The sequence below is a fragment of the Colossoma macropomum genome, unplaced genomic scaffold (assembly GCF_904425465.1).
Source record: "Colossoma macropomum unplaced genomic scaffold, Colossoma_macropomum, whole genome shotgun sequence".
NCBI classification, from domain to species: Eukaryota; Metazoa; Chordata; class Actinopteri; order Characiformes; family Serrasalmidae; genus Colossoma; species Colossoma macropomum.
This window is the reverse complement of record NW_023494795.1, coordinates 4397886-4419057: the sequence shown is the minus strand read 5'-3', so window position 1 is coordinate 4419057 and position 21172 is coordinate 4397886. Positions and strand designations below refer to the sequence as shown.

General features: G+C 42.4%; 1 protein-coding gene across 1 annotated transcript in view; it reads left to right on the top strand.

Moving 5' to 3' along the window:
* Window positions 1-11374, top strand: part of ncoa1 (nuclear receptor coactivator 1) — a 63766-nt gene extending 52392 nt beyond the window's left edge. The window contains exons 11-20 of the mRNA XM_036581237.1: window positions 948-1110; window positions 2192-2368; window positions 2547-2664; window positions 4430-4598; window positions 4683-4988; window positions 8498-8596; window positions 8722-9127; window positions 10622-10796; window positions 10938-11124; window positions 11207-11374. Coding sequence (XP_036437130.1) covers window positions 948-1110; window positions 2192-2368; window positions 2547-2664; window positions 4430-4598; window positions 4683-4988; window positions 8498-8596; window positions 8722-9127; window positions 10622-10796; window positions 10938-11124; window positions 11207-11374 — 1968 coding nt within the window. The remainder of the gene's footprint in view (window positions 1-947; window positions 1111-2191; window positions 2369-2546; window positions 2665-4429; window positions 4599-4682; window positions 4989-8497; window positions 8597-8721; window positions 9128-10621; window positions 10797-10937; window positions 11125-11206) is intronic.
* The last annotated feature ends 9798 nt before the right edge of the window (window positions 11375-21172 follow it).

The window sequence follows — 21172 nt, the reverse complement described above, 5'->3', positions numbered from 1 at the left end:
TAAACAACAATGTGCACTTTTTGGACAAAATCACTTAAGGTTTGAGATTTGAAATTTGCAATTTCATCATGCATCAAATTAGAGGTCATTGCTGTCAGAACAAAATATTTATCTCCATTTTTGTTGTTTTTTTTTGTTTGTTTGTTTTTTGACAGTTTAAATTTGCATTGTGCCAAAATTTTATGATGAATGGAGCAATATAAATGGAATTACTTAGAATAATTTGCAGAAGTTGCAGAAAATACAAAATTACTTAGATTTTTCCTATAAATTTTCCTATAAATTTCCTTAATAAACTAGATAAGTCTTTCTTTCCTCTCCTGTAAAGTTACCCTTTTGGAGATACAAGGTTTTGTTACAACAGCAACAATATGCATCATGATAAAGGAAATACATCAGTATCTGCAGATAATTGCTTAAAAAAATCTCTGCATCAGACAGAAGTTTAGCTTTGATCAGTATTTCATTTTTGATTATAGATGATCATTGAACTCTGGAAGAGCAGATTGTGTAGGCAAACAGTTTTAAAAATATGTATCAGTATACATGACAAATATTGGATATCTACATTATTCTACAATTCTCATAATGGTGCTACGTCACATAGTTTCTAGAAGAACTGTGATTGAATTGATAGTATATATTTGTAAGCTACTTTTTAATTCTGTCTCTCTAAAATGTTTTCAGTATGGAGGACACCTCTTGAGTGTAAGCAGGTAGTCTGATGCCCTCATTCTGGTTAAGAGCAGATACAGGTTGCTATTTATATCCACCAAGCTGGCTCGTTCTCTGGCTCCGCTCTTTAACACTGCAGCCTTGGTGTTCGTTTGCAATTCCTGAGCTTGAACTTTGCCTTACTGGTGCTCTTAGTTACCGTAGAACACTTAGATGTTGGCTAAACTTTTCCCCCTCATCCTTTTTGTTTTTGTGTCTGTGTGCGCGTGTAGCAGTTTCCCAGTGATTTGGACACGTTGAACCAGCTGCTGCCCACCCCGAGGGGCCCTGTGGGCGGGAAGCCAGCAGAGGAGCCGGGGCTGCCCCAGCCGGCCGACGACAACATTCCCATCGGCGTGAGCGTGAAACGTGAACCGCCTGGAACACCTAGCCGCGGTGAGGGCTTCCAGACCTGCCAGACAACAACAAACAAATGAACAAGAACGATTCTCTGTGCATGAAAAATTCAGTTTAGTTACATCACTTCCATAGTATAAGATGTATTTAGAGATTTAGGGATAGCCCGACCAGTGCTAATGATGGTAGCAACGAATGAAGGCTAGTGTGGCCAGTTGGCATCATACTAACTGGGTTCACTGGCTTTCTTGTATTCCTGGCCATTTAGAGGTGTAAAAATGTGCAGTCTGAAGGTGCCTATTGAACAGCGTTGATGTTGGAATGTTAGAATTAATTATAATTGTTTATAATAATTTATGGGGCAGTCGTGGGCTGGAGGTTAGGGAACCAGCCCTGTGACCGGAAGGTCGCCAGTTCGATCCCCTGAGCCGACAGTACATGACCGAAGAGCCCTTGAGCAAGGCATCTAACCCCCAACTGCTCCCCAGGCACTGTGGATAGGGCTGCCCACCGCTCCGGGCAAGTGTGCTCACTGCCCACTAGTGTGTATGTGGTGTTTCACTGCACGGATGGGTCAAAATGCGGAGGGGCAACTTCCCCGTTGTGGGACTAATAAGGGCCATTTAATTTTACTTAATTGTTCAAGGCATGTACAATTTTTTTAACAAAATAAAAAATAACCTTGGAGTTTTGTTTATTTATTGTTTTTCCATTTCATTTTATTGTAAAAATAATAATAAATCCTCCCAAATTCATCATCAAATTGTGGTAAAGTCTGAAAATGTATCATGCTTTAATACTTTCCCGAAAGAACTTCATTATGGGGTCAGAGACATCCCTATCTAGGCCACTGTTGACTCTCCTCTGAATGCTTAACATTTAAAATTGCAGTTCTGCTTTTGTGACAGGTGCTTTACATGTCTTTGGGCACCAGAACATTGCACTTTCTTAGGCTTAGTAGAACTATTTTGTTCCTTAAAGTAACTGTGTCTTTGAGGCTCAGAGAACATTGTCCATTTTCAGGCCTATTGGCACTATTTTGTTGAACAGTCCCTTTAAACACTTAACAATTCAGTGCATTTACGCTGACTGCTCCGTATGTGTTCACTTGTCTCTGCAGTGTTCCCTGATGGCACCAGTCTTCAGAGCCAGTCTCCTTTTGACTTCTGCAGCCCCTCTACGCCCACCCAGGCTCAGGGCCCAGGGCTGGGTCAGGCTGACCCCTTCCAGCCACCCAAAGAGAGCAGCAGCCCTTTTGCTGATCCCACCAACATCAACACCTTCAGTGCCAGCACAGGTGCTGTATCGCCATTCCAACACACATGGCTCATGAATTACGTACTCCAATCATCCCACTGTGACAGCTTTGATTAGTTGTATTGAATTCATGGGGTCAGGCCCTGGCCCTAGTCCTTCTTGCAGTGGACAAGAGGTGTCACTGTTGTGTTAATGACTCATAATTTGTTCCGATATAGGACTAGCCAAGCTGGAGCTGCCGGACTCTCAGCAGTTTCAGCCCATGTCCTTACCTGACCTGGCTTTCGATGGTACCCTGGGAACCCAGACACACGCCCCTCTGCCCTCTCCTCAAGAGTGAGTGTTTGTCCTTGACTAAGTAAAGTTGCTAGGCATAAAATGCGAATGTTTTAAGTTTCTATAGTTTATGATTTAGATACAGATGCACCCATATTGATTATCTCAATACGAGATCCCAACTGTTCACACCTTATTGTAACCTGATATCATTATCAGTATCTGATAATTTGACTGTTTGGAAATTTAAAACATTTTCATCAGTGTTACTGACTGTGCTGTCCATTTGTGTGGCATTCCCAACACCACACGTGTCAGTGTGTGCATTAGCTTAAAATAAGATGCTGAATTATTGTTAGTAATTATTGGTTTTAAATCTAATATTGGATGAATAATAATAATGAAATTTTCAAATTTTAGCATTTAACCTCATCCAGTGCTCTGAATTCAATGCATGAAGGCCTTGCTAATCAGCTAATGAGCTGAATCAGGTGTGTTTAATGAGGCAGTGTGCTGTAGCCTACAGTGTTTTGTCCTGTGAGGACTGGAGCCTGACACAGGTGCTATAGATGGTCATTTGATCACATGGACTATACTGTGCACAAGTCAGAGATCACCCTTCATTTATTTAAAATACAGTCAAAACAGCCATTAAGGCAACTAGTAAGTACAAGTTATTCATTTTTCAGATGAAAAAGCAGAAAAACATATAACAGAAAATTACAAATGAGTCCCAACAACTGCAAATACATCACACTATTCGGTATTTAGTCTGTCCAGCTTTTGCCTTTATTACAGCTTCAATTCTTCTCAGGAGATCTAGGGCCATATTACATGGTCTGAAATCTTATCTGCTTAGTCGCCATGACAGCTACAGTATGGACTGAATTTAGGACAGAAGCTACTAGAGAACAACAGTTCTTAAGTTCAGAATCTTATCCTAACTCCAGATAAGAAAACAGTATTACAGGAACGTCCTAACTAGACTAAATCTCCTAAATGCTGTCCTAACTTTGAGATAAACCCCAGTGTCTTAACTTCTGTTTTAACCGTCTGAGTCTATTGTTTTATGCAGCGACAGGCTGCACGCTACATTTAACTAAGTTACACTGAAAATGGTGGTTTGACTTGTGAGATGTTTTTCTTTTCTAACTCTGCGTTTTAAAAACCTCAGACGCTGCAGACTCGATCTCCACCGTCCCTCTGATTACCTTCGTGTGTTAATGTTGATGATGAAATATTACAGTGATGGTGGTGAATAATGAGGAGACGGAGCTGAACGTGTGTCTGTTTATTAGGAGGAGTAAGGTTAAAGCGTTTGGGAAATGGAAACTGAAACTGTGGAGCAGTGACGCTCTGATAAACAGCAGGGGGCGCTGATACAATATTCTTAACTTCAAGTTTATCGCGCTTTAGTTTTGACCTTTTTAAATCAGTAATGGTAGCTAATGTTAGCTGTCTGGCTAACTAGCTTGATTGCTTTGATTACGTTTGTTTACGTTTCAGTGCGCGTATAGTCGGTTGCTAGGTAATAGACGTGACAGTTGATCGTCGACTTTGATTGAGTAAGTTGGGATTTGAGATAAGATGCTGTGAGATAAGATTCCTAAATTAAGATCAGATTTGCTTCTGTAATACGAATTTGTGAAAAATCTTATCTTGACCTTCAGATATTAAGTTAAGACAAAAAGATAGGAAGTTTCTGTAATGCGGCCTTTGATTTCCGAAGTTCAGTCTTGGAAGTTGGTTGCATTTTCTACTCCTCACGATTCCAAACACATTCAGTGATGCTGAAGTCCGTCTGTGTCTTCTGCTGTTTGAGCAGGCAGTGTGTACCATGCCCACTGGACGAGATGCTGTGCCCTCCTACCACCCCGGAGGGCCGCAACGACGAGAAGGCCCTGTTGGAGCAGCTGGTGTCCTTCCTGAGCGGCACGGATGAAAGCGAGCTGGCTGAGCTCGACCGGGCGCTGGGCATTGACAAAATTGTCCAGGTCAGAGTCACTCTCGTTCGATTCCTTTTCCCTCGCAAACAATCAGGGGTCTAGGTGCTGACCGTCTTCTTCTGTCTTCTCCAGAGTGGATGCCTGGATCAGATCTCCCAGCGCTTCCCCCCACCACAGGCGCCAGCCCCGGTGCCCATGGATCCCAAGCTCCCCAGCTATACCACCCAGTTCCCCACGTCACCCTCTCAGTTCCCGGCTGAGATGGGTGCTACGCAGGGCGTGGGCTTCGGAGCACCTCGAGTGCCCTTTCCAGGCAACATGAGCATGAACACGATGCGGCCCGGCATGAACCGAGCCCCTGGGATACCTAACCAGCTGCGCCTGCCGCCCAACCAGCTGAGGCTGCAGCTTCAGCAGCGTCTGCAGGGACCGCAGCAGGTAAGGCACAAACCTGGCAACCTTTTTGTTTACCACCTTTTTGCTGACTGCTTCATCCTGGTTTGTTGATGCTCCAGCTCTGGTGAAACTGTTGTGCAGTATTTGTTTTGCTCAACATAACCCATAGTTTGGGGCTCCCGAGTGGCGCAACCGTCTAAGCGTTGGCCCTATCATCAGGAGATCGCGAGTTCGATCCCTGGTGATGCTACAGCCATCCGTAGCCGGGAGTCCGAGAGAGCACAATTGGCCTCGCTCTCTCTGGGTGGGTGGGATGGCTGCCCTTCTCCCCCCATCACTCACTCAGCGCGATGCTAGTCAGCGCAGGTGTCTGTTAGCTGACGTAACAGATCTGGCGGTTGGCGCTTTCCTCCGAGCGCGTTCGGCTGTCCAGTGACGTTGCGTGAGTGGCAGCTCGAAAAGAAAGAGGTGGCTGGTTTCACAGGTCTTGGAGGAAGCCTGTGTTAGCTTTCACCGTCCTAGCGTCGATAGCGTCGTGTGATTGGGAGAGTCCTAACTAGCGGGGTGGAATTGGCTACGACTAAATTGGGGAGAAAATCGGGGTAAGAATTAAAACATAACCCATAGTTCATAATGTGGGATGATCATTTTCATGCATTGTGTTATAAGAAAAAAGGAACTTGACTGAAAATGCAGATGTAGTTTTGTTCTCATTTGTCAGAAGTGGTTGTTAGATGTTCACTGCTGGTTCCATTCTAGAATTGATCGCTAATGTTCAGAGTCCGATGTTTCTTGACTCAAGTGTGGAAGTGAAGCCATAGGTTTTATTGTAACAGATACGTAGAGTTATCAAATAAGTAATGTTCAAACGAATAAATTGCGTTTAATCACATTGTTTTGTGTAGTGAAGCACAATAAATCACATTATTTGTGTCTTATTTGTGAAAAATTTGACCATAATGAAAGACTTTTGAAAAGGCAGTTTGTTTTGTTTAGGGATGCACCGGAATGAAATTTTTTGGCTGAAACGGAACAAAATGAAACATTTGGCTGAAGGACAATTACCGAATACCGAACACGGTTTTTCACAGTGTTTCATTTATTTTGCCACTTTTTTCACCATTGCATAAATTAAATAAAGATGATTTTTTTGTCTTGGTTTTCAAAGAAAAAACAATTAATAAACTGCAGTTTAAAAATATTTATTGAACACTGAACATTTTTAACATCCCAGCAGGCATACTAACAAAGCACACTAGATAGATAGGTAGATAGATAGGTAGATAGATAGATACATAGATAGATAGATAGATAGATAGATACTTTATTGATCCCGAAGGAAATTAAGTAGCCCGTATCAGTCACACAACACAGGACAGTTAGAATAATAAAGGTGAAACAATATAAAAAGAAGAATAAATACAAAAACCCTATCTACAGGCATATATACAACTAGAAATATACAAAAATCTGCAATAAGATCTATAACCTGAGATGAAAAGGCAGTGCAATAACAGCATATAATGACAATCCTGAATAAATATGTGCATATATTGGTACTGAAATAAAGTGTCTAGTGTGGAGTGTCCAGATATGCAAGATACGCAGTAGGGGTTACAGAAAGTGCAATATGTACAGTGACTAAATGACTAAATTAGCAAAAAAAAAATGCAATTTTTCACCCCGCCCCCCCCCATAAAAGTAAAAATAAAATGTCAATATGACTTAATAAATTAGTAATACAAAATATTTTTATTTGCCCCCCCCCAAAAAAACAGTATGACCATGTTACTTGACATAAATAAGTTAAGATGTACCCTCTCTTGACAATTCAGCAGAACAATGTCTGCAAACGGCCGATCTTGGGTCTCTGACGCTTTAAAACGCTTCCACACCGCCGACATGTTCTGCATTTACAAAGAGCGCGAGAGAGAGAGAGAGATGGAGATGGTTACGTTTGGCTCTTGAAACTGAATAAAAGCTTGGAAACCTCAGCTCCAGTGTGACTCGCTGTGTAAAGATAACGCGTTAAAGTGGGTATTAGCCTAGAGCAGTTGGCTCCATCCCTGGAGCTAAGGAGTACAAGTTCCACTCTGGTTCCCGTCTACGGCCGGGAACTAGAAAAAGGTATAAAGGTCATTGTTCGGTATATATTATTCGGTCTTTTCACTTACCGAAAGTATTTTTTTTGCCATTTATGGCCGAATAATTTTGGTTACTGAACATTCGGTGCATCTCTGGTTTTGTTGCAAGTATGTGAGTGGACAAAATAGGTTTTCATCATAATGTGTTTATTGCTTTCAATAATTCAGTAATTATTTTCATTGTGTTAATGCAGGGTCACATGATATGAACATAAAACCCACGGACACGTTATCCAGGTTTCATTACTGACCTCCACTGAGAACAATAGTGGCAAGGAAAATGCATTAACATTGTAAGAAAATGTAGTGACTTACATTTATGGCATTAATAATTAATAAGGGATGTACATTTCCACTAGTTTTGATGTTCAGGGAGCTGCAAGAATTATTGAATGGATATCATTAGCCCAATACTTTAGAAGCAAACAGTTGATTTCCATTTAAAAAACATGTTAAGGTAGGTAGGTAGTTTTTCGTGGTGGATGAGTAACGCAGGCTGCCTCGTCAGATGTGAGCTAAACCAACAGCTCACTTTGTAATGAATTTTGTTCTAATGCTGGACGCAGGCTCATCATCTTACATCAGGTCTTTTCTCCTCAGTGGACAACGTGCCAACATCTTGTTTATCTGACAAATATATTTCAGCTGTTTCTGGAACTAGCTAACATCGAGTAGATGAGTAGATAAGCCATTGTGTGCCATGGTCAACTAACCAGGTCACGTCTGATCCAACTGCTTATTTTGGAGCAAAAAAAAATGAAGGGAACAATATAATATGGGGGCAGTCGTCGGCTGGAGGTTAGGGAACCAGCCTTGTGACTGGAAGGTCGTTGATTCGGTCCCCAGAGCCAACAGTAGGTGACTGAGGTGCCTTTGAGCAAGGCACCTAACCCCCAGCTGCTCCCCGGGCGCCGTGGATAGGGCTACCCACCACTCCTAGTGTGTGTTCACTGGTGTGTATGTGGTGTTTCACTGCACAGATGGGTCAAAATGCGGAGGGGAAATTTCCCCTTTGTGGGACTTGGAAGAGGGTCACTAAATCTTAATCTTAATAACACATCATAATGTTCTGTGCCTCATTATATCAAGTTACTCACACAGAGTGAGTTATCAGTGTGTTGTTCATGATCACTTAAAAACCTCAGTACATTTTGTCTTTTATGTTTGCTCAGGAGTTTTATTAAAAAGCCCAAATCAGAAACACTAAAGTGCTCCCTGGGGATGCGGTTGCTCAGTGTTACTGAACCGACGAAGGCCTGTTGAATGTCTGCTTGCGCTGGCATGCTGTGGAACTAACCTTGTCTTTTGTGAGCTGCAGCCTTGTGGTGAATACATGGCAGGCCAGGAGATTAGTTGCGATCATTTAGTGGCGATCTGTTGCTCATATCTCTTCCCTCTCCCTGACAGCTTCAGAACAGACTCGCAGCCATGGGCCAGTTCCCACAAGGGGCGCCAGTTGCTATGGGGATGCGTCAGGGCATGCAGCAGCCCCAGATGCCCTCGCAGGTTAGTGTATGCAGGCAGTGAGGAGCAGTGCTCCGTGCCAGGCATCTGATGATGATGTTGTATAAAGTGGTGTGTTAGCGTACAGGTTCTTTAAGTGATAACATCTCCGCTCTTCTCTCACTCAGCCTCCACTCAATGCTCAGATGCTTGCCCAGCGGCAGAGGGAGCTCTACAGCTTCCAGCACCGCCAGAGGCAGCTGCTTCAGCAGAAGGTCCTGATGATGAGGCAAGGAATTACCACGGGGCCCATGGCAGCCCAGCGAGTCCCCAAAGGCCCCCAGCAGCCTCAGCAGCCACAGCAACAGCAGCCGCAGCAGCAGTTTGGCTATCCCCCAGGTTACAACACTGTCCCTGGAAACACCCCTACCTCCCCCAGCCACTTCAGCCCCTTGGGGGGACCTCTGGACCCCAAGCTGTCTGCCAGGGGACCCCTGCCAAACCAAGGCATGATGGGAGGCATGCAAGGGCAGTTCGGGGCACCTGTGAACTCCCCGGTTCAGCAGGGGCTTTTCCAGCAGTTTGGGGGTCCAGGTAGGTTTGGATGAACCAAACGATGCTAACTGTGATGGGAAAGTACTAACGACTATTAAACAGCAACATTTGGTTTCATTGTATCCTAGCAACAGGAACCCTGCTTGGTGGAACTTATCCTTTGAGTAGATGGTATTTAGCAATGGTACATGTCTACATGCACCTTTTTTCGCCACTTTCCACCACAGTGGGTCCTTCTGATTGCCACTGGTGGACATTTCTAAATGAAAGAACTGTGTCAAACATATTTGGGTACGAAAGAATCTGTGAAGTTTTTTATTTTAATGTTACACACAAGCTTATAGTGAGATGAAAAAACAAAGTAAAGCTTTGTAAACACTTTCAGTCCAAAAACTAAAGTCAGCTACCATAGCAAGTAACCTATGAAGTCTGTATGATTTAAAATTTAACTTCCCGCTCAAACAATGCGAAACATCATCCAGTTGAACATCTTTCCTCCAAATCTGCAGATGTTTTCTTTATTACCTAAAACTCGTATGGATTCCACGAAGAGAAGTGGATGCATTGTTTTTCCTGCTCTGTCCTGTGGCTAAGACCAGTCTACTCTTGCTCAGTAGACTAAAGGTCTGCAGCTGCCTTTTGCATGAAGTAGAAATCTGTTGAACTTTTTTGCTGCAACCGTCATTCGTCGCATGGACTCTGCACCGAAATAAATAGGGTGCAGCATAGCAAAGCTGCAAGTGGACACGTACCATAATAGGTGAACGCCAATAGCCACGTTTACATACATCTTAATAATCCGTTAATAATCCGCCTAATAGCTCAAACAGAATGGAACACGTCCATGTGAACACCTCAATCAGAATAGTCTGATTGAGGGAATTCGGAATACAATTTCTGTCCGATTGATCGAGGTGGGTAATCCTGTAAATGATCTGTTAAATAGAAGAGTAATATCCGTGTAAACGCCTGTATCTGATTACATTCCCAGTCGGAAAGTTTAAGTCTGTTCTGATCATGTTCGCCGCGTCATAGTGAGAGTTTATACTGTTCAACATGGCGGAGCAGAAACTGGTCTGCAGAGGAGACGAAGTTTATGCTCTGATCTTTAAAAGACGGCGGTGGGACGGACGTCCAGCTTACGTGTCTCAGAACACGACGTCTTCCTCTCGGCCTCCTTTAATAAGGACGTGTGAAGGACGTTTTCCTGAGTCTGACATCATTTTAAAGCAATTATAAACACAAGCACTGCTCACTGCTACTCATCTCAGTCCGACTGGACTCACGTGATGCTGGTTGTCATGGTAACGTCTACACTAAGCGGTTCTCTACGCATGCGTGTCATTTTCGATCTGATTACTTGTAGTGCGTATGTAAATGTGATTATCATCAGATTGTTGAGTAGAGTGAGATATCGGTCTTAATCAATAATCAGAATGTGTTTAATCGGATTGTCAAAAATCTTGCATGTGAACACAGACAATGTCTTTTGTCTTAGTTCAAAGTCTAATAGCTGTTGAATGTTTCTTTAAGGCATGGTCCAGCAAGGAGATCCATCTTTCCCCCCTGAGCTCGGACCTACCAGCCCCTTGCTGTCACCACAGAACTCTACCTCCCAGAGTCCTCTGCTTCAGCAGACACAGCCGCCACCTGGTTACCAGTCGCCTGACATGAAGAACTGGCAGCAAGGTGGCATAACTAATAACAGGTAAGGTGGTCAGGAGGTGAATGGTCTTTGTGTTCCTAGCTTTGATGACCACTTTCTGTACCAGTGCAACTTGACATTGTAAACAGGACCCAGTATTGCTTTTGCTTTTTGGACGTTTACTATCTCTGCTTTGTTTGTTAGTTTATATAACCAGACTGGCCAGACTGCCTCGCAGAATTTTGGCCAGCAGGGTGTGTACAACAACATGAGCATCACCGTATCCATGGCCGGGGGCACGGGAGCCGTGGGTTCACTACCTCCAATCGGACCACCAGTTGGCATGGGCAACAACAACCTCGGCAGTGTCAACTCTATGTGTAATGATCAGGTGAGCAGGGTGCCGTTACTGTTTCGGTCTGTGTTTTCATTTGAGGAGCCCTGCTGTTCATTGCTCGTATGTTCTTTGCCAGGTACAGCAGGTTCAAGTTTTCGCTGATGTCCAGTGCACAGTAAACCTCGTGGGGAGCGACTCCTACCTGAACCAGCCTGGGCCCATGGGGCCCCAGAAGACCCAGAGCGGGGCCCCCACCTCCCAGTCCCAGCAGAAGAGCCTCCTGCAGCAGCTCCTGACTGAGTGACCCTCCTAGACGCCTGCCTAGACAACAGTCTCCAACGCGTAGAGATTTCTATTCGTCACCTTTGGTTTCTATACAGTAATATCTGCAGGGGTCGGTGTCCGTGGGCCCGGGGGGCCGAATGGCATTTCGCAGCCTGTTAGACAGCGTGCTCATTCCTGGTCACCTACTTTTCAAAGTCTGCTTCCTGAATGGAAAAAATTATATATATATATATATATATATATATATATAATATAATATATATATATATATAATATATATATATGAAAAATAAGATCACGTTCCAGAAATTTGCCAAGTCTGTAAAAGGACCTGCTGCTTCTCACCGGCTATCGTCCTATCAGGCCATCGTCGCAGTGCTTCTTGGAGAGCGGAATGCAGCAGCTGAGCTCAGATTGGACAGATTGGAAACTGGGGCAGGCGGTTGCCGTGGTGTTGCCATGGTGATGCTCTGGCCTTGGCCAATAGGACAATTCTTGGGAATGTTTTAGGTTTCCTCTGCATGGGAAAGCTCAGTTTCAGCTGGATCTGTGACTGATAGGCTCTCCTCAGCAGTGCCTGATGATGGGAGGAGTTTCCTAGCTCTTTTTATTTGTGTCTCTCTCTCTCTTCGTCTCTCTCTCTCCTTTTCCTCTCTTCTATTTTTCTTTTCTTTTAAATATCTGTTGTCGTCTTCAGAACAAGCATCGCCAGGTTTGGGAGACTGCTCTGTAGCACACGTCTGCTGCAGGCTTTCCTGGGAGAACTAATTTTGAAACAGCAGGCGTTTTTAAAAATGTCCTACACGTTTTTTTTTGTCCCCCCCTCAGCAGCTGTGAATACGAGCCACTTAGGGTCGCGTCAGCCTATCAGTGTTGTTTGCCATGTGTACTGTGCTGGTTGGTATTATTGTACAGCACAAAAACGGACAAAGTTGGGACGAGCTCACACTTTCTATTTTCGTTTAAAAGAAAAAGAGAAGAAAAACATTTAAATTACTCTACGAGCAACTGTCCTTTTGAATGCATCAACATCATGGGTTTCAAACTGGTTCTCTTCTTTTATAGCTTTGAGAATATGTAATATCTTTTCTTTGAAGAATAATGTTTGAAATCAAGAAATCGTGTGTACTAAGTAACATTGCTGAATATTACCTGGGGAGGTGTCAAGCTCTCCACTCGTTTATGATGAGAGCTTGCACAAATTTTATTATTATTATTATTTTTTTCTTTCTCTTCTGATTGATATTGGTATGCTATGTGTTTTGTTTTTCGCACCCCAGAACATGTTACAACCCTCAGATTCTATTGTACAGTACATTAATAACATTTATGAAGCTTAGATGATCTAAACTGGTTTTGATAATTCAATGGAGGTATTTTTTTCTTTCTCTCTTTGTTTTTTTTCCCTTTCCTTCTTTCTTTCTTCCTTCGAAGACAGTCTAGAAAATCCCAAGCCGCTCTCCTCTGGCTCTGGAAGGGCGTCGCCTCTCTCTCGCACCGCCTCCAGCTCTTTGACTGCTCATGTGACTACTGTTGCCCAGTCAGACACTGTTCATCAGCATCGCCCTCTTCCTCATTCGCTTCCTCTCCCGCCCCCCCCTCTTTTAGACTCGTTACAGCGATGGCAGCATTCTCTCCGGGACGTCAGGAAACGAGATGACATGCAATAACGTTACACGGCGGAGTTCGAGTTCCGTCGCGCCGTTTCAGCGGGTGGTTCCGAATCCGTCTCTCTGCGAACACGCGTACAAGGGTATTTCACGAATAGTGCGACACAGTCGGGAAACCGCCCGGCACTACAGATCGTCGGAAACCGTTGCATGTGTGACCGTCTCTCCCCTCCGATTTTTCATCCTGCGCAAACGGTGTTCTATGATTTGTGAATCACTTTGTGTAGTTTCAGTGGTGTGTCTTCGTGGGTGTGCCGTGTATACAAAGAATGGCTCTTTTAGCTCAATGCCGCACTGAGTCGAACCGTTTACTTTCGGACGCGAGTTGTGAGGCATCAGGCGGACACAGTTCCTTTCCTGAGCCACTTTTTTGGTATAAATGTTCATACACGTTACAAAAGGCAAAATGGGTTTACATGAGACTACAGTTACAGCGTGTACTCCCTCCTCCCACCACTACGGAAAGAAATCCAATCGGCTCACCTTCGAAAAGGAATACGGCGGAGAACGAGCCGTTCGTTTCCGCCACGTTCTCTACAAGCAGGCGTTCTTTTATCACTAAGCCTTTAGGTGATGTGGTTACATCGGATACGTTCTTTTACCCTCTAACGAACTCCTCTTCGCACCATTTCTGACGCACGATTATGCCAAATATACCGCACTATTAAACAGTGCCTATTAACGATGGGTTATCCTTTAAACAAACGGCTCTCAGTCAGTTCCACACCGAGGTACAATGGACATATTTTTGTTTTTTTTTTTCCTGGTTCAACAAGTTATCGTGTATATAACAGACAAATGTGAATATGTATCTGTTCAAGAATCAACAATATGTAGTGCTCCAAGTTTGTGGTAATAACTACTTGCTTCCATTTTTTTCCTCTCTGTTTTTTTGGGATGTGTATGGCTGTCTGAAAGTGTGTATGTGTGTGTGTGTGATTAATACTGTATATCTGGTGTTTTTAAATGGAAACTTGTCCTGATTTTTTTTTTTGTTTGTTTGTTTTATGTTTCTCTTTCTTTCTTTTTAAGAAAAAAAAAATACCTGCAACTTTCCTGTGGGTGTTCAGATTGCTCTTTATGTGAGAGAATGGTTTAGCGACTGCTGAATGTGACTTTACTGAGAGAGAAGCAGCGTGGACTGGCTTTTGTACGGGTTAATTTAAAAAAAAAAAAGGCCATATTATTTAATTTCTCTGTTGTCAAAAGTTTAAACAGCTCTGAGGAAGTGGAACCTTGATTTGAGGGTGAACGGTGCTCGGGTATTTCGGTCAGAATTTGCCACGTGCTTATTATTAATATTATTAATTTTTTTTTTTTCCTTTGAGAAATAATGACCAAAGCTTCAAGGTATTAATGGAAAAAAAACCATATCATATGCAAGGCTCATGCAATTGGATAGAATAAATGTAGCATTATTTTTTTCCTGAATAGACGTCCCATACTTTTAGCATAGTTTATTGATAACACTACCTTTCTGTAACAGAATTTGTTACCCATTTCTTTTATTTTTCATTTTATTTTTTAAACCCCCTTATTTCTTTCGCTCTTTATCCCCCCAATATATTTAAGTGGCTTAGTGTTTGTATATCCACAGAATATTTTTCAAACCCTGTTGCTACTCAGAACATGCAAATGTCTTTACGGGCAGGAAGTGTAGTCACTGTTTTCAGGAAGAGAAATGTACTACAGCTAGCTATGCACCTTAAATAAGAACCATTTCTTCTTTCTGTTTCAAAGGTTAAAACTGACACTCGAATCTGATCTTTACTTTTAAACCGCTAATTCTCTGTATGCATACATGTGATTTACGTTCTTATTGTTTTCCTTTTTCTTTCAACTCAAGGAAAAATACCTGATTTGTGGTTCGGAACATGGTTTTGAGCCACTTGAGCTAAAAAAAAAAAATCACACTGATGCAAGTATTCTTAGATATTTGACTTTCTTTAGCTGAATTCTTTATACCAAATTTGAGGTGCCTCTTGTATATATTTTCTGCATAGAGGACTGCTCCTCCTGTTTGATGAAATTTTTCTTGTTAATGAAGATTTTCTTATATCGACCTTTGTAAGACATGTTTGCTGTATTTTACATGAATTTTTTACTCAACAAAAAAAAAAATATTCCAGGAATTTGCAAGGAATACAATCTAGTTTTGCACTTTATATTTCAATTAAAAAGGAAAGAGGCCATCAGACACACACAGGAAAACAAAAAACAAAAAAACAAAAAAAATCAGAAACCTTATGACATTGGAAGACTAGAAAATGTCCCCTGAATGTATTATAGTCAAATGTCCTTTTGCTTTCTGATCGTTAAACCTTCAAAGTTTTTCCTCAGGTTCTTCAGAAAGAACTTGGCAGTAGCCCCTCACGCTTCGAGAAACATTGAAAGAGCAGGGTAGCCTAGCTTTTTTTGCGACGTACTGCTGCAGCGTCTCCGTTTTTTAAAACTATGCCTATCTTCTTCAGGTGCTCCACTTTCCCCCCGTCCCCTCCTCGTCAGCCGGCGTGCTCGCCTTTCGTACCTCTTCTAGCTTTTCGCCTTCTTGAGACATTCCTCGTACATCTCTGCTTTCCGGTGGCTCGTGCCGTGTTGTGAACTTAGGCTTCGAGGTCGCGATCCAGGCCCCGCCCGCACCGTGCCAAGCTCTGATAACCATTTATGCAAGACTCCTCCCCTCTATGACTCCCCTCCGCATTGTTATTGTTAGTGAATCTCGTAGAAGCTTCTCGCAAAGTGAGCGCACGCTTTCCTCCACATTCAGGTCACACCACTCTCTACTGTATCACTATCGTAGGCGCTACTGTTTGCCTGAGATATTTTTCGAGTATTGTAAGTGCTGCCTTATTATTAATATGGATGTTGGTTGCGGTGGCAAAGACATTTGTCAGGAGTTTTTTGCAACTCTGCTGAAACAGCACTGGTGACTCAAAGCAAGGTTCCACTTTTCACCTGTAAAATTAATATAAATAAATATAAATATATATGAATATATACATTTTACTCATTTTGTCCAGTTTTGTATAATACTTGTGAAACATTTTTTTTTCCCTCAAGAGGCATCATTGCAGCTGTGTTGGGACATTATGAATGAAGATGTATCTGGGAGACTTCTGCATGTTATCGTCATGTTTTTCATTTCTGTTTTGGTTGGTTTCTTTTATTGTTTTTGTTTCTTTCTCCTTTTCTTCCTCGTTCTCTCTGTGTCCAGGCGTGTCTGGAAAAAAAATCCTACCTTTCTTAGGACGTTGTAGACAATCAGTCACATGCTGGGTCCAGCACCCGCAGGGTTGTCCTGTGGGCTGCAAAACTGTGTTTCGCACCTACTGAATCAGTCTTATTTCTCTTGTCCATTTCATGGAAATATGTGGCTGCTCAAACTGAAATAGTTCAAGTTTACACACGTATGCATACAAACATACATACACACTCGAATACACACACACACACACACACCAACATCCACACCTCGTGCATATGGCCCCTCTGTTGCTTGTCCAAGGTGAAGATGCAGACCTTGAAGGAAGTGATGCTTTGACTAACAAATCTCTATAACATCCATGAATGTGAGAATGCAACACATTGCAATAAAAGCACCATGTAAAAAAGGCATTTCTAACGCTCACTCTGTCCTCACTTTAGTTCCGCAGTTTGCCTGTAAGCAGCTCCAAATCAAGAGCTGTTTTTTTCCCCTCTATTGATGCAGCTGTATGCGAATGTCCCCACCTCCCTCCCCTCCAAATTACAAATTTAATTGATTTTTTGGAGTGAAAAGTCGGCGCAGCCTCTGCAGCAAACTCTCTTAAAAAATGACATTTGTGTAATAATCTGCTTGTCTGTGGATGTGCACAGTTACTTTATATTTCATTAACTCTCAGAATATAAAAGAACAATTTAACTGCATTTGTCGCATGTTCAAAAGTTCGGACACCTTTCCAGCTGTGAATCCTCAGAACTTAAGTCATTAAGCCATAATTGAGTCGTTAGGACTGGTTAGACAGGTCAAGAATTGCCATGAGAAAGTCAACCAATAACAATACTAGAGCGTAATAATTCTCTGACTCTTCAAACCGTCTGCTAATTCAAAAAGATTCGTCCGAATTTCAAAATGATTTATTTCACTTGTAAATCATTACAGATCAATGCAGTAAACTAAATAGTTTAAACGAGCATAAAGTTTATGTAACTGTAGATGTGCTCAGCATGAACCTCCTCCAGCTGTACAGACAACATCAACACCATAGTCAGATTCATCCCATACTGGATTGAGCGTGTCGGGTGTCGCTGCACTCACGGCTCTTTCAGTGCGATTTCGGAGATCAGTGTTGTGGAACCAACGCCGAACGCTCTGAGCTGTTGGAGCTTCACTGCCCACGAAAATCACACTGCACAGTTATGACGGATTCCCTCTTATTGAAATGGAGAACGCAGAACGCTTTCTGCTCAGGGGTCGCATCTCCTCTCAGACTGAAGGGAGCCATCTTCCACTGACAGTCAGAAACTCTATGACCCCCTTTACAATTGGATTGTGATTGGTTCCTAGGCGCCTCACGGTTGTAAAAATACGGCACTTTGAATCGGATGAATCTTTTTTGAATCACCCTGTATTTGTGATGTAAATGCCAATATCTCCTTATAGTGGCACTCCAACCAAATCTCTCCTCTGAAAGTATGATTCTGCCTTACTTACCTGTAGCCTGGCGACCAGCCGTTAAAAAGAAAAGTGACAACCAATTGGACTGCTTTGAAATCGGATGAATGTTTTTTAATCACTCTGTATTTAATAACCATGGGCTCCTCTAAGCAGCCGGCTGAGGATCTGCAAATCAAAGTGATGGCTGCTAGGCAGGGGAAGGCTACAGAAAGATATCAGAGCACTCGCATTTTCCACTGAAATGTCATTCAGAAGTGGCAGTTAAGGGGAACTGTGGAGGTCAAGGATCTGAAGACCAAGAAAACTCAGAGCTTTACTGTGAAGGCAAAGCAAAACCCCCATATGACAGCAAAGGACCTGCAGGAAGGTTACACAGGAGCGGTGGTGCAACGTTGGTTGCACAAACTTGATCTGGAAGAGTCATCAGAAGGAAACTCACCTGCGACCTCATCACAAAGGTCAGTGTCTGAAGTATGTAAAACAATATCAGTATCAATATCTAGATGAACCAGAGGCACAATTGAAACAAGTGCTGTGGACTGATTAAGAAGAAAACTCAACAAAGGTATGTTTGGAGGAAAAAAGGAGCAACATTTAGTTAAAAGAACATCTTGCCAACTGTTAGGCTTGGGGTGGATTTATGCTTTGGGGTTGTGTGGCAGCCAGTGGCATAAGAAACACTGCACGGGGAGACTGGATACCATTAAATATCAGAAAATTCTGGAAGCAAATGTGACAGCCAGTCAAGAAACTGAAGCTGAAAAGAAGCTGGCTTCTACAAGAAAACAATCACACCATAAACTACTTCAGGAAATGCAAGCTGAAGCTTTTGGAGTGGCCCTCACAGTCCCCCTTCTTCAAAATCACTGAAAATCTGTGTGTGGATCTTAAACATGCTGCACGTGCAAGACAGCCAAAGAATACTGCAGAACTAGAAGCGTTCGGCAAGAAAGAGTGGGTGAAAATTCCTAAAGCAGAACGTCCCAGCGAGCTGCAAAAAGCAATAAGCTGTGATATCTGTGAAAAGATGTGTTGCTAAAATCCATTTTTAATTTCATTATTTTTATTTGCACAATTTTCTTTCCTATTTTGTAAGATAATCAAACATCGCTGCTGTCAAAACAAAACCTCGTATCTCCATTTTTGTCGTTTTTCAGTTTTTCACATAATTTGAAAATACCTTTTGTCCTTTTATATTGTGTCAAACTTTCATGAGGAATGGGCCAAAAGACAAGGCCCAAAATTGCTTAGAAATATGTCTGGTTCCATTGACTTACATTAAAAGTAAAGTAGGTTTTTTCCTTCTCCTGTAAAGTTACCATTTTGGAGATACAATTTTTTTTTGGTTCCGACAACAGCGATAAGTAACATTTGCAGAAAAAAAATGTAAACTAATTTGCTGCAGAAAATCAACAAATTATATATTTTGACCAGGGGTGCCCAAACCTTTGAATAGGACTACGTGGTCCTCGAATCTAAACGCGGCTTCTGATGAAGAATCCCCATCAACATTTTAATGAAGACCAGACTTAAACCACGTCTGAATCTCATTTGAACATACAAGGACAATCTTCTCTGCAAAGGACTAGTGTTGCTGAATACTTTCATTCTATCTCAACCCAGGCTGGACAACTCCAGTTCTGGAGGGCGAGTGTCCAGCCTAGTTTGGTGATAGTTTTGGCTGCTGAAACGTACCTGATTCAACTCCTCTGTTACTGGGCAGGTTTAGTGGATGTGTTTGAGTACGGAAACTACCTAAATGTGCAGGGACACCAGGCCTCCAGGTCCGGAGTTGTGCACCCCTGATCTAAACAGAAGCACCTCATATACACTAGCATTAAAAAGTGTATCACTGGGATGACCTGCAGCCATGTCAGCGCTTTGCAGATAAGACTGGTGACGCCGTCCTAGGACTTAATATATAATGAGAAGATGCAGCATCTTATATTTTACTTAATCTGGTGGTGGGACTAAACGTTAACATCCTTTAGTGAGGCAAGAACCACTGGACAGCACAAATCTCACTTTCATTCATGTTCTCAAGTGGTTGAATTTGCTTTTATATGTATTAAATTGCAAAGTGTCACACATTACATACGTAACTGAGACGGTTTAAGCTCATTCTCCTCAAATAGGAAGACACTGGATAAGTAGATGTTTTCCGTGACCCGTTCGCAATGACCTGCTGAATCAATAATCCGATCACAATCTGATTTCTGCAGCTTTCTGATTATTCAAACGGTCATGTTAAAAGCACACTCTGATTTCTTAGATCGAAGTAAGGTCCAGAAATCTGATAAAGAGGCTGGATTTCATCAGATTTTGTCAGAGTCGGATTTCTCGGTGCATGTGAACTCTTACTCTGATTTCTTTCGGAGTTCTCAGTCTGCGCATGTGCGAAAACAGACGGCGGTACCTGAAATAAATGAGCAGCGTCGCCGCGAGACTCTTTTGGAATGAAGCCGAATCCAACCACATGCTTGACTAAATGAAGGATTTAAATGTTCTTCATCTTCTAGATCAGGGGTATTTATAATTCAATAAGGTCCAGTCAGATTTCCTTAAGCAAAGGTCCAGAACATCATAATGTCTAACTTGCATTATGATTCATTGCCATATACTGTTTACTGAAGTTGCCTAGTAGGTATATCAACATCTTATACAGTCAACAACTGAATATCAAATCAAATAAAGTACAATTCAGTCATATTTCAACAATATTTATCAGTTTTCGCTTTTTAGAGCATGACAAATAAAAAAACTGCCCTCTGACTCACTTTCTTCTCCGACTGCTGTGTCTCGCCTCGTCCCAAACCTGTGTGTGCGTCACTCACTCGAGTCTCAGTGCTCATCATAATGCACAGATCTGATTGGCTGAGTAGCGTCACGTATGATATTTACAACCCATGCGATTGGTCTGAGAGTCTCCTGGGCCGCTAAAGCTACCGTAAAGGCTAGAAAAGCTACACCGATTAAAACAGGACCACCCCGTCGAAATTAACTAATTCTCCACAGTTTATCGGTTATAGGTCCAGGTCCGCATAGGACAGCATCTGGGTCCAGACTCGGACTGCGGTCCGCCTATTAGTGATCTCTGTTCTAGATGATATATGTTCGTAGTTTCAGGTAAAGCCGTAGCATTAAGTTTGAGTTTTACGTTACGTTTACGTCACGTCGTCTTCTGTGAGTTTATTGGCTTGGTGTAAGGCAGAAATCTGATTACTGTCTGACTCATGTAGATCCGGAGTTTCCCCATTATCTGATTACTCGAGCATGTAAACGCGTTGATCAGATTACTGACAAAATCTGATTGCTTACAGATATCGGATTATTAAGTGAACGTAAACACGCTCAACGTTTGCTAATTGAACGAGAATTAAACCGATTTTTCAAAGATGTCTGAGGTGAATAAATTAATTGTAGTAAAACTTACCAACTCGGATGTCTTTACAGTGGTGGTGATGGGAACCAGGGGTCATAACGTTTACAG